Below are 14,568 nucleotides of genomic sequence, written 5' to 3'. Positions count from 1 at the left end.
ACTTTTGGGCAACAAAAGCAGAGCCAGAGCCATGGCTGTGTGGAGGCACGGCCCCAGCCTGCTCACCACAACAGGGCTTTAATGCACTGAAGCCACTCAGAAGTCATGCTGCAGCACTGTGTGCTTTGTTTCATTAGTGCTATTAGTAAACCATTCAGTGTTGGATCATACCTGGATGCCTCCATTCCATCTCACTGCACAGGCACTGCTGCACCCTGTGCATGACAGCCGTGTTGCCATGCCAGGTGTGTTTCATTTACTCCCTTCTGGCAGGACTATACAGGTCATTTCTGATGTCATTACTGCATTCCTGTGTCAGCATTTCTTCAGCTGGCCATGGGAATCAGAGAACTCCTTCCGGCACTCTTCAGCTCGGCTGGGACTCGGCACCCAGCAGTTCCCCAGCTGCAGCCCGGGGCTGCTGGGACCTCCCAGGCTGCCAGCTCCTTGCAGCATCCTCTGCTGCGTGCTCTGAGCCGCTGCAGTGCATCTCACAAAGCAGCTGTGGCAACCTGATAGGTTAAAGGGTGCACTCTGTGATTTACACCTTACATGCTTTTTACACATATTTCCTTATTTCCATTCCTACACTGTTGTGAAATATCTCTGTACTGAATAAGCAAGTAACCAACTTCCTTTGGGGCATAGAAAACTTGATGTGTATTGAGTAAGCCTTAACTTGAAAACTTAAAAAGAATCATTTTACACATGAAATTTATGTTGACAATGAGGAAATGGCTTGTAGGTAAGTAATGGAGGACTTCTGCCTTTTGAAAGGTTTCCTATTATCTTTCCCAGTATTTACCACAACACTGGACTGCAAAAACACACCAATGAGAATTAGAAATTACTCCCCAGTGAAAGTTTATCAACCAAGTGGCCATTTACAAATGAATGGGCTAACGTGAGACTGACAGGGCACTTGCCCTCATAGGATCTTTAAAAAGCTGAGGAGCAACAAAATCTAGGAGATGTAATAAAGTGGTTTAAATTTCCCTTACAATGCCAATTCTTTGTGATATTTAATTTTGAGGAACTGACTTGCAGAGCTGGTGGTAGAAATGGCCGTGTTCTTCGCCAGAAAATACTGTGTGAAAGACAATAGCCACACTTGTAAAGAATAGTTGTTGGCAGTTTATTTACAACAAAACACAAGGAAAAATACAATATTAAAAATAATAAATAACTTGGAAAAATCAGAAACTAAGTGAAATGGATGAAAAATATGACAATCAAAGTCTCCTGCTTAGCCTTGCATTATTTAACATGCAGAGCAATTCAAAACTTGGTCCTTCTCTGATGGTAATAATGTATTGCCTAATGAAGCTATCATAGTTCTGAATAAAAGAAATGAATTACTGGACATTCAGAGTCACAGGAAATTATCACAGAAATGAAATAAAACAATGAAACTTCTTTAAGTGACACCATAAGACTACAGGAGATTGTAATTCAATGATCATGCTGTTCATTTAAAGCAAGACATTGTTAGACTTACTTAGCAATTTTAACTTACACATATAAAAACAAGTCCAAACAATGGAAACAGAAAAGCTCCTATTGACAAGATCATGAATTCTCTCCTACTGTGCTCGCTAACTCTTAAGAAGCGTACTTGTTTGGCGTATTTCAAATGCTAACACATTGTTTTGAAGTCACAGTGCAGCAAGCTTCAAAGCAGTTTTAACAAATTTAGCAGTCCTGTTACAAAATAAAAGTCAAGGAACAAACATTGCTGTTTCAAGTTCTCTACAGCAGCAATTAATGCAAATTGGCTACTAGATGACAAAATCACCTTCCAGAATAATCGAAAAAGCCAAAGAATAAGGTCAAATAGTTTCTTTCCACAGGATTTATCCAGTCATTTACAAAATGGACAATTACATTCATAAGAAATCCTGTTCAGTGTGAGTTTCAGGAGCGTGCTGCTCCTCATCGTCTTTACAGGTACCTCCTTCTGGAATTTATTAGGAGATCTACCGTTCTAAAGACCGCAATGAATTGTCAGTTATTTTAATTGCTCTATATGAAATACATAAAAATATGAGCAAAACTGGGAGAAGGCTTTAACAGAAACCCAAACAAACTAATCACATTATTTGCTCTGAACTGTATTCTCTACATCATGTACATCGGTACATGTACATGAGCTACATCATGTAATTCTTCACTGTGGCAGAGAACAGGAGCACACAGCTACTGTGCCTCTGCAGCTTTGCTGGGTGCCACCATACCCACTCTTAAGAACATATTCACTAACCACGTCATTTTTTTGTTGCAAAAGAAGAAGTAACACCTGCAAAATACTGTTTTTCTCCTCATAAAAAAGCTTGAAAATACAAGAGAAAGCACTGCGACAAAATCAGTAATGGAAACAACCTTTGCCTCAAGATGTTACTGAGGTATTCTGACCTTCCTTTTCTTTTTCTTTCTTTTTTTTTTTTTTTTTTTTTCTGTGATTTTGTGTTTGCTGGGAAAATGTTATCCTACTTAAAATGTTAAAAAAAAAAACAAACAAAACAACCATATACAGGAAAAGAGATGATATTTAAAATTCTTCTGGACATTCTGGTTAATTGCCGACTAGTGGGGAAAACAAAGCAGAACACAGCAGATGTTACAAACACAGGCAATAAAAAGCCTGGGACTTTTCTTACCCAAAGCAATGAGACACTCTGGATCTTTTTATTTGCCTTCATTAGTGAGCAAAAAGGAGGTAATGTGGGTAATCATGAACCTAATTTTGTCCAGCAGTGAATTCAGGCTGTTTGGTCAATAAATCTGGCACTCTTCTACAACAGTACTGCATGACAGTAGGGCTATGGCAGCAGCACATGCAGATGGAGACACAGCATTAAGCAGCCTGGCATTTTTTCCATGACATGATCAGCATCTTTCTCCATAATATTTGTCATGCAGCTAGTAAGCTTGTCCTATTCAGGCACGTTAGTAATTATCACACATGCCTTATCTCCAAAACCTACATGATATGATAATCAATATATCCACGTGGGATTAGAAATGAATTAGTTAAATACAAGTAAAGATACGACTGCTTTGGTCTAATAATCTGTGTCAAACCCAGATGCCAAAACCTATATAGAAACAGTAACGTGTAAGCATAAGGAAATGATGACTTGAGCTGGGCAATTTTTTCTTGGGCAAACAACAAATTCATTAAAAAATAAGACTATCAATGGGCGGAGCTGACCTAAACTATTTTGATATAAATTAAATTTAGGAAATAAAATATGATAAACAATGCTTTGTCTTTTCAAAAGTTTCCCTTCTCAGCCAATGTTTCAATCATGCTACTAAATTAAAAAAAATAAAAAGATTCGACCAGTTATAATCATTATTAATTAATTTTCACACTTCTTAAGCTGAAATCATTTACTAACAAAGGAAAGTTTTGTTTGCAGCATCACAGTAGCTTTTTTCAAACGAAAAATTATCACCTGTTAGTTTACTAACTACACAGAATTACAACCTCTGGGAAACACAACGTAACACATGGACAGTAAGTGGGAAAATATACGATGTCAGATCATAGCTAACCTACAAAGAGCTTCTGGATTTTGCTAGCTACGGAGTTTTAACTATCAAACAAATATACACTTGTTTTCAGTGCAGGCTGACAGCAGAATCACCTTTCCTGCTACTACAACTACTCTAGAAATACCACACATTCAACATGACTTCTATTGGATCTACAGCCATTGAGAAGTTCAGTGCATTTAAGCCAGTCAAATCATAGCATTGTGCAGAGAAGATGGCACAAACTTCCTGTGGAGGTAAAAGGCCATCCCCAAACTGATTGTTCAATATTCAACGATAGTTCAGTCCTGGAGGACTTTTTTGCATCCATGTACAACATCACCAGTGGTACAAAACATCACCCACTTTGATCATACGATTCAGGTAATAGCTATCATTCACTGGGAATAGAAGCCAGCTTATTTAATGCCTACTACAGCTACCAATTGAGATAGATACTGACAACATTAATTAAATAGCAATTAGTACGAAAGAGAACAAAGCACCCCAAATAGGGGGTCAGAGGGAAAGTTTCTCACTGAGTTTACTTTTTGATAAGGACGAAGGAAGAGAACACTTCTGAAATTCATTTTCTCTTCCCCCCACAATCTACACTTCCGTACTGGGAAGCATCCTTTCTGTATTTTAATTCCTGAGATTGAAGAGTGATTTCACATGCAGACCAGGAGGAGCACTTCTGTTTCCTTAATGCCACTCTACGTGGGACCGAGCAGCCCCAAGATTCATTTGCTTTTTCAAGTGACTGTTTTATTCACCTCTTCCCTAGAGACAGTGGTAAAGCCTAGAGCCAGCTTTCTAATAGCAGAGATTGTGCTGTTTAGGAAAAATGAGAGGCAGGAAAGAAAAAAGAGTCTCATATTTTCTTTCCTTTACATTCAAGGTCTTACAGGGTAACTACCACTCTTCTTCCAGAGCGGACAAGACAGAATTCATTGGTTCTCCTTCTCAACTGGCTCAATTTAGCTGCTTTTTTTTCCCCAATCTTGTACATAGAACACCATTGACAAACACCAATATGAACTTAAGTTATCACAAAAGGACAGGGGAGAGCTATTAAAATACATTATCTACAAGAAATAGGTGGTTTCTTTTACAAATTCTGTGCAAGATAGAAATACTTCAATGGCCTCAAAGTCAGTATAATTAATTACAATTGGGGCTTTATACAGTGACATTTTAGGTTTGAAAAGTTTCATCTTTGTTAGCTACGCCCCAAATCCTGAGTCATATTAAGCACGATATGAATCTGAGTGATTGCTATTGGTGTTCAAGTACAATGAGTTGCAGGTCAAAGGTTTATGAATACACACGAGAAGCCTGAGAACAGGAAAGATTTTAAAATCAGTTAAAAAAGAAGAAAACGGGAGCTTTTTGTCCTGTTAACCCTGCATTCTGCTTGGCACAGATTTGCCTCAGAAGTCCTTGGCAGCTTTACTAAATACCTATTCCTAAATATAAATGCTATGACCTAGATGTGGATTTGTACATAGAGATACTGCTACAGAAAGATTTATTTTCTTTTATAGGGTTCCCCTCAGACGATTTCACCGCATGTCAGTGAGATGTACCATATGGCTTGGAACAATACGTCAGATATATAAACTATGTTTTCTTGCATGCACTTCTCTGAAGATTATGAGGATCAAGTCTGAGGAAAGAAACAGTCTTTCCACAACAGTAAAATTATTTTAAGCGAAAAAATCCAAACATCAACAACCAACCAACCACCATGAGCTTCCTAGAAACTACAATATGTTACTCTTGCTGTGGTAGACATGGCTTATCAGGAGGAATCATGCTGGGTTAATTTAATTTTTTTTTTTCTCTGGATCTGGAAGAGTGAGGGTTTCTGGTGCAGACTTTTTCCGAGGCCGGTCTTTGGGAACTGTTAGGAAGTCAGGAGCATCTGTAGAGAGAGGAGTTGATGGAGCACTAGATGGAGCACTGCGGGTTGAAGAAGGCATGGAAATGTTAGAGATAGATATTTCAGGTGGGAAAATGCCAATTTTCTGGTTGGTAGCTTCCTGAGTTGCTCGTTCAAACTCTCGGACTTCATCCATTGTCATGTCTTCAATGAGAAAAAAAAGGATAAAGGGCACGTTAGAATCAATTTGAATGATAATTTCATTATCTCAGTTAAACCACTTCAATCCAAATTCTATGTCAGAGTATGATTGCTTGTAATGCATATCATTAAATGATTCACTGTAAGGATTCCTTCCTTTTTTAATGCATTGATTGGAGTCCAATATATGGACAATGTAAAGAAAAAGAAGCTAAGCACATTAGGCACGTACCAATGGTTCTTCTGTCTGCATCTGGGTCTGAACTGAACTAAGAGTGCAATCTCTGTAATTGCTGGAAAATCAAGATATTTCACAGGCAATTTGAAAATACACTTAGATACAGAGTCAGCCGGTAGAATTCTTTGTAACTACAAACAAAATAAGCAGGTTTTTTTTTTCTTTTTCTTTTCATCTAGATTATGAGCATGAACTGATAAATGGATGCACTGGTTTGTTTCCACACTGTAATTATCAAGGGATGAAAACTTCTCTCTCCCCGTGGACAGCTTCCATTGACTTCTAGTTACAGTGGCACACACATAACTGAGGACAACATGCTTTTCTACTGCGAATTCCTGAAGAATTCTCTCTGACTCGATACAGTCACAACATGTTTTCCAACAATCCGCTGCTTAAAACCTTGGAAAACAGAGGCAAAATGAGACAAGAGGTCAAAGACACTTTGCATAGAAAATCATGTCCATGGGATGTTTTAAAAGGAGTGAAAGTTTTCTCATCCAGGTGACAGATGTGCCACAGTGCTGTAGAAACCCACAAGAGGGCAGAGTGAACCCAGCATAAATGTCTGATGATCCTAAAGTTCTTTTCCAACCTAAAATATTCTATGACTCTATGATTCTACGTTCTCTAAACTGAGCTGTGTAAAACTTCTTCTGATAAAATCCTAAATGAAAGGCAAATTATTTGAGCAAAAAAAATCAGTAAGACACTTCTGAAACCTGCTGCTTCATGCCTGTATCATGCCTGATGTCCATTAAGCCAAGTGAAATAAATTTTAAGGTTTTCACTGAACATTATAGTAAACCTGTGTGTTAGAAGGATTCACAGAATGAAATTCAGCATATTCAAATCCACCCTAAGTAGGACGGAGCAAACCCCAATATCTGATAAACACAAACTGAAATAGCTGATTACTATCAGAGAGGGAAAAAAAGGCACTTGAGAAGATGTCCAGTGAAATCTCTTCTGAGTTCTCCCTGGGCAATTATTCTACAAATCCCAATAAATCTTTGGTAGATGCGATTAAAAAGACAGTCAGGTGATAGTTCTGTTTATATTTTTTAATATATGTCAAAGTTTTGCTGCCCCCTGGCCTCACTGCCACTACAACAGCAAAGAAGAGTCAGGTGACATTCAGGGTAAGAAAGAAACCTATGACCTAAACCATGTGGGACTTCGGTAGGATATGGATAACTTCTGCTTCATATTCAAATAACAAAAGTCATTTCTGCTTCCACTCTATTCTTTCTTCTCCATGGTCATCAACTTTTGCAATTTCATAAAAATTTCATGGTATATGGCACTCTTTTTATGACTACAATTTGGCAGTTCCATTCAACTTTCAATAAACCATTTAATAGATTCTTTGCTTTCTGTAAAGTAAAATAAAAAAAAAAAACACCAAAACAAACAAACAAACCCAGAAATATAAATAAGGGCTTTTTAATCACCTTAAAATTCTGGCACATTTGGATGTCTGAGACATGGGACCAGCAATAGTACTTACCACATGCATGACAAAATCCTATCTTTTCAGTACATCGATACTTTTCAATATTACCCAGCTGCAGGCATCTGCAGCCTTGGCTGTAAACGTTATGTAGAAGAAGCTTTATGTTGTATTACAGCACATGAAATAAACAAAACACACAAGTTGCCAGCTGCCTTCTCACTTCGACGCAGACTACACTTCAGTGGCCTTTTCAGCCTACAGAGCTGTGCCAGTTATTAGGGGTGAGGACTAAGCTATTTTCAAATCTGAGATAAGTGGTGGAAATAAACAGATGGTCTCAGAGGAACTGTACCTACTTGTCTTTGAGACAGATCTGAACCTGTTTTGCTGATTTTCACTGCATTTTGCTCTGTAACAGAATGTAGTCTTTCTGAACCCAAACTGTTTAAAAACATCGAAGGAAGACTATGCATTTATCTCAGCTCTTTTTGATTGAGAAGTTCTCTACAAAATAAAATAAAGCTTGTCTTGAATGTATCAGAGTGAAACAGGACAGGAAGACTTATCACTTTACTGGCCATTTAAGGGACGACTGATTGAAGTCTTAATACAAAATGTTCTCCAAGACTGTCAGTGTTAAATTCAGATATGAAATACTCTTTGTCCCTTCAGCTAAATTTCACTTTTTAGCTCACACTCACTTTAAATTCACCTCTGTTCTGATTTACACTCAAGCAAAACAAGTCCTTACCCTGAGCTAAAGAGGTTCAGACTGTGGGAAATGCACCTGCTGTCATTAATTTTTTTCATTAATGACTAATTCCGTCCTGACCTCCATGGTAATTTGGCTGCATGGGAACTCAGGATGGCAGATTTCCTTCAAAGCCAAATCCTGCAGTGTAGAGCCAAAGTCAAATCTGATTCTTAGTCTATGCTGTAGGTAACCTCTTATCAGGCTGGTGAGACTCTTTACTAAGAATGAAGTACTTAGGAGGTCAGGCCTTGCCCCATGCTTATTACTTGAGTAAAACCATCACTGAGTTCTACAGCTTAGTCAGTAGAAACAAAAGAACAATATTTTTAGAAGCAAATATTATCACATCTTTTCTAATGCAGATACTAATGTTTTCCAATTTTAGGCATCCCCTTGAAGTGCCTAAATTAGGAACCTGGATTCTTACAGTTTCCATAATCTGAATCAGAGCACCTACACAGAAATCTGCACTTCTACACAGACGGCTGGTGTATACTTCTGAAAGTACTTCTTCTAACCTTGCTGGTAGCTAACCAGTGATGACATTAAAATTAGTAAATGAGTAAGTCATTAGCTTTCTTTCCTGGTCAACCAAAACATTTTATCCATCCCACAGAACGTTTCCACTCTCCATGTTCCTGGCTTTTTGACTGAAGCACTCTGAACTTTTCCATTTTTTTAATTATTCAAAGAATAGAATGCAAAATTGAAATTTAACAACTTCTTTATGTATCCAGCTGAGATTGGATAATTTTGTTTTCCCCAAAGATACAGAGGTGTATATGAACCCAAACCCACCCTTTCTTCAGTGGCCATTTACAGTGCAAAAGAAAGGCATGATTGCATTTCATGGAGTAAAATTCTATTCTTATTGAGGCAAAATCTCCCAAAAATTCCACTGAGTGATCAGCAAGACCATCTGGCTGCTATTCTCTATGTGCATATTAGTTGAGGATGGGCAATACGTTTTAAAAATTGACATACTCTTGTTTTGGCATGGCTCTCTATTTCATCCACAGTAGATGAATGTTGGTTGCAAACTTTAATGTTGGTTTTTTCATGCATATTTTTCTCGTATTCTCGAACATCATCCATAGTCATATCTGTAAAAAGTTCAAAATTGTTGGCATTTTCCACTGATTCAAATCCAAACTTAATTTTTTAAGAAGAAGGTGCTAGGAATACATAGTCTTTCAGCAGAAACCAAAAAGGATTTAAAAAAATAAAAGCATGAAGCAACTAGCTTTATGAAACTTGACTCATAAAGGTAGTTATATCAGCCAAGGAAGGTGCAAGAAGGTTAAGTCAAAGGGAGCCAGAGAACAGGAAGGAGTGGAAATTGTTTGGGAGAATCTGTGTAACGCAAGGTAGGCAAAAAGTATTCAAGTGCAGGCCTTGGCAAAAGCCAAGATCTTCTAAAATCTTTTTAGAAGATCCCTTGGAATAAAGGATAGAAATAGAAGTATCATAAAGATTTACTTACCTTTGTAGGAACTTTCTAAGATATTTTATGTTATCTTTGCACAGTACATCTTAAAACCAGCAAATACTTAACACTGTTAGAACACAAATCAGCTCAGATTTTAGGAGCTAATAGTTAATTACACTAATAAGTGGGTTAATAATTAATATGTTAATAGTTTTGTAGTCTCAAGGCACTTAATGCACTATAAAAGTTGTACGTACTTCACAAATAGGGCTAATTTTAGGAGTAGGATCGTTTCCCACTGTCTAGGCATGCCTGATGTTGACTAACTAGTGAATAGTGTGTTAAATGCTTGCTACGTAACTCAACTTGATATGTCATAAATCACACTGCTAGGAAAAACACAGGATCCAATTAGCTGACTTGTGGCCTTACTCTTCTCAGTATTCTACTTCTGAAGAAAGTGTAAATGAACATGAGGGCTGTCAGAGTACTGATCCATTCTTTATAATTATTTGATAATTTCAGATTTTCATGAAACTAGCCATCAGTCTTTTATATATCACATGTAAATACTACTTTATTAGCATAGTCGACTCAGAAATGCATGCCACTTTTGGTAATGTACACCATGCTTTTCTTCTGGAGGCTATCATTTTTCTCAAGTTTATTATGTGCCATCTGGATTTGTGAATTTTTATATCACACCACTTCTTGTCACGTGATATGAAGGTCTTTGTGCACTTTACAAGATAGCTTTTAAAGAGAGATACAACTTCAGCTGTTATATCCATGGCATACTGTCATACTTTATCACTGAAAATGAAGTCTAAAATTTTGACCAAAATAAACCAAGAAATTTCCTTAACTAATATTCTTTTAACCTATTGTTTTTACTATTGCCTGTAATGAAAGACAAGCTCATAAGCCATGAAAATAACATGCTAAGGTGCGTTTTGCCAAGCAGAGAACATGCTTTTTATTAGTAAGTAGCATTCTGAAAATAGATTTTCTTAATAATAAAGCTAAATGCCATTTAGTAAATTTAATGACAAGACACATTCATGCTTAGAGTAGCAGTAAGAGTAAACAATCAGTAATATCAGTAACACACTATGTTTGATAACTGATTTTAATATACTAGTTACTTGATTTAGCTGACTTACATCAACTCAGTCTTCCTCAAACTTTAATTTTAAAAAGATAATAATAGACACATTGAAGGCACACAGACTCTTAAAAAACGATCTATTTGAAAATTTCTCCCCACACAAATAAACATGTCAAGAACAGTATCATAAAAATTTCACAGATCATATGTATTAAATTGCACTGGATGTATAGAAATTGGACCTCACTCATTTAGGGTACAGAAACATTAGGTTTCTAGTCAGCAATTCTTACCACCTAGTACACTTAATGCAAAGAGGTGTAAGGGCAGTTATACTTTTGACAATGCAGTGTATAAAGGCTGCAGACAGCACAGAATTATCTAAATTAAATTTGTATCTATTTTACTAAGTCCAGATTTTTTATATTTTGTACATAACCTGAGAAGTAAGTACTAAAATCACACTGTATAATTTAGTAAGAAGACTCATCATGACAGAACAATCCACAAGGTAGCTGTGTACTGCAATACTTCATTTGTGGAAAGAGTACATACACATATCTGTGTATATATATACACACACACACACACTATACTACTAAAAAAAATTTTGTAAATTTCAGTTTTTATGATCATCACAGCACAAGCTTTTTCATGCACTATTGAATTTTAAAGAACATTGTCATTTCAAAAGCAGTTTATTCCATAATTTCAAAAAATGTGTTTCTGCAGGTTTATAAAGTCACTGGAGATGTCTGTGCTTACACCAGCTGGGGTTACTGGTTGTACTTCTGAGCAATACAGAATGACACTGTTCTCACTTTTGTCAGAACTCAGAAACATTCCTACACATGAATGGCTTAAAATCATTTCTGGAAGCTCAAGGAAGGTTTAAATAAACTTCCTAAACATATTCCCAAAAACTAGTGCATGCTAAGAGGGACGTTTTAAGTTATACAAATATGTACAATTATGGATACATCTTACTGAAAATACACGTACAAAGGACAAGCCCCGTCAACTTATAAAATACAGTTAGCTGTTTTGATATTCAGAATCACTCTGCTACAGAAAGTGTCCATTCCTACAGCTGTGCAGGGATTCAGTTTTCGCAAGCAGCTGCTGTTGAACCCGTCCTAGCAGTTTCTACATTTCTATTTATTTTTCACAAAGGACATCAGAGTTCTAGATTCTCTTTATTGCAATACATATTAACAATTTAAAACTTTCCTAAAAAGCTGAAACTGTGTTTGATCAGAGGCCCTAGGAGTTTGCAGTAAGGACATACCTAATAAGAAGCTTTAATAAAACCTGCAAGCAGCTCTCCATATAGAGGATTCCTGCCAGAAGCAAGAGATTCTATCTGCCTACAGTGCAGGATGACTGGACTGATGTCTATATTCCGAGATGCACAGGCTACAACAGCATTCTATATGATGCCTACTGGCTGCCTAATGTACAACCTACTCCTGTTAACAAAGAACCTGCTGCCAAAGAACTCCGTACGTTCCAGAGAAACTGAACTTAGTTCTGATTCTTACATGAACAACTTATGGTGGGACCTGATGGCCTATGAAAACAAACGGAAACCTGCTTTTAATTGTAATAAGCTAATCACTCACCCTTTCAAGTGGGTTTAATTTGAAAAATACTTACCGTACCACTCATCAACCCAGGCAAAAGCCTGTCGGTGACCAATCAGAAGAATATCTCTGACCACCTGTGAAACAAGGAAAAGGTTAAATACCTTTACAAAAATAAATCATTTTAGAAAAGTGCTGCTTTTCAACAAGATTTAATGTGAAAAATATACTCTCAGTTTTATGTCTAAAAGACATATCCCAGAGAATCAGATACATTGGCTCTGAAATCCAACCTCCCACTTCAAGTGGAACTATTGCCAACACTGGATCACATCAGCATGGCTTTCACTCTTTTACTAGCATGAGAAGCCACTTGTGAATATGTACAGAATGCCATAATTGTTGGGCAAATAGACTTGTTAATTCTTTAAATGCATGGAAGGTCAATGCTTTGAAAAATATTACCATTTGGCTGTTATGCTACTAATGAATTCCTTTTTTTTTAACTAGACTGACTAGAAAACTCTCCCACTACCTGTTTCTAAGGAATACTGTCCATCATTGCTACTTGAATGTTACTCATTTACACTCACAAATACTTGAGCTCAGCAGTGCAAGCATTACTGATAGTTTTTCTCAGCCTTAGACCTGAGCAACTTCAGGCTTTGTCAAGTTTATACCCAGAGATGAACGCTTTGGCTCTGCTTTCAGACCTTGAAAAAGATTCAGCTGAGCTTGCTACTTCCAACAGAGTTATAGTTACATTCCTGTGCACGATAGTACTCGAGTTCTGCTTATGTGAAGGGTAAGAAACAGCTCCTCTTTCACTCACCTTGTGTACAAATTGTTCTACCCTGGTTTGAAGTCCCCAGACTTCAAATTTCACAGTCACAAGTTTGTAGGAACACATAATTGGCTGATGGGTCTCTCTCCAGCCTTCTTTTAACTGGCCTCTCCCAGTCTTCTGTGACTTGAAATATTTAGGATCCTGCAGAACAAAGAAAATATATTCAGAGAAGAAGTCCTGTTTGTCAGGTTGCTAAAGTAAATGTTTTGATAAGATAAAATATGAAAACATGCTAATAAACATTATGAAAAAGTAATATAAAACTGACTTAAATAAGCACCAGGATATAATAAAATCAAATCCTTTCTTTAATCCAACAGCCAGTGAATTGATGGCATTCTTGGAAGATGCTTTGAAGCTCATTTGATCTAGGACATTTTCTGCTACAGGAAAATATGTTATTGCAAGTCATTCCAAAGCAATGCACTCCAAGTGTTATTTATGGCCTTTGGAAACAATGCTGCTTCTTTAGAACTTGTTTCTACACCACTCTCCCACTGTGATTTGCTTGTGTTCATGAAATCATGTCTAGTTTAAGCTTTGACACATCAACAGGACAGGACCCTGGCTGATAAGACCCATTTAGAATTTTAAGTGATACTGCAGACCCAGATGACCAGTCAAGTATGAAACTCCTCCAGTTTAGCCATTTCTATTTGCAACTGAGTTACGGGATGTTTGGGCAAAACAATGAAGGCCTAATTTCAACACTGTCTCTCTTTAACTAACTGCAAAATTGGTGTTGAAATTACAATACTGAGACAAGAATCAAACAAACAAACCACCAGTAAGGATATCAGTTCATTAAGGCTTGCTTTTATTTAGACAATATAAAGTTTTTGCTATGAAAATGTTATTTTCCAAATTAGTGATTCCACTGCATTTCACCTTATGTCCATTCCTGCTGCCTAAATTTTGAAAACTGAAATAACATACACATCAAGATTGATTTTCAGAAGAACTTGAAGATAATGAAGTTTCTGTAAATTTACAGTGTAGCTTCTAAAATCTGTCATTGAGAATAAGCACCAGTACTCATCTGTGTTGTCCCGCCCAAAGATGACACCTGGGAAAACCTTTTACATTCACCCTTTGTTAGAAAAGCAGTTATCTAGGCGTGTACTTAAATGATGAGCTCAAAGGAAGATAAACAGGAGAGAAACTAAAAAAATCAGAAAGACTACTCGGATTTTAATTTTCTTCTGTTCAGTCTGATCTTGTATCTCAATCAGCACCACTCCTTTTTTCTACTGTGCGCAGTTAGCTTCTATGTTATTCCATAAACTGTAGCTCTGTCATTAAAGCTCCTTTACAAAGTTCTAACATGGTGATAGGCTTCTTTCTCTGTGAAAGACGTTGGTTTTATTGCTGACACATTCTCTTCTAAATAGAAACTTTAAACTTGAACTATAATAGGGTTTCAATGTTAAATTACCATAAAAAACAATTCAGCGTCATCATATATCATAGCAACATACCACTGTATATCACAACTCATAGTCACATGCTGTTGCCATTCTTCTCACTCAA

The 14,568-nt window shown here is 36.9% G+C and overlaps 1 protein-coding gene and 1 long non-coding RNA gene across 9 annotated transcripts in view; one reads left to right on the top strand and one right to left on the bottom strand.

The window, feature by feature from the left end:
* The window catches only part of LOC110407168, a 65,159-nt gene that overhangs the window by 15,512 nt on the left and 35,079 nt on the right, over positions 1–14,568 (top strand). The window lies entirely within an intron of this gene.
* PITPNC1 (phosphatidylinositol transfer protein, cytoplasmic 1) overlaps positions 1,112–14,568 on the bottom strand; it is a 76,743-nt gene continuing 63,286 nt past the window's right edge. For 5 of the 6 annotated variants that reach the window (XM_021414523.1, XM_021414525.1, XM_021414524.1 and 2 more), the window contains 3 exons: positions 13,024–13,179; positions 12,265–12,328; positions 1,112–5,626 (listed from right to left, as the gene is read on the bottom strand). In XM_021414523.1, coding sequence (XP_021270198.1) covers positions 5,367–5,626; positions 12,265–12,328; positions 13,024–13,179 — 480 coding nt within the window. In that variant the 3' untranslated portion in view covers positions 1,112–5,366. Of the gene's footprint in view, positions 5,627–9,055; positions 9,175–12,264; positions 12,329–13,023; positions 13,180–14,568 lie in introns of all 6 variants that reach the window. The other variant, XM_021414527.1, reaches the window with a different exon arrangement.

Source organism: Numida meleagris, chromosome 17 (assembly GCF_002078875.1).
Source record: "Numida meleagris isolate 19003 breed g44 Domestic line chromosome 17, NumMel1.0, whole genome shotgun sequence".
Taxonomy (NCBI): domain Eukaryota; kingdom Metazoa; phylum Chordata; class Aves; order Galliformes; family Numididae; genus Numida; species Numida meleagris.
This window is presented reverse-complemented; position numbering and strand designations above follow the sequence as displayed.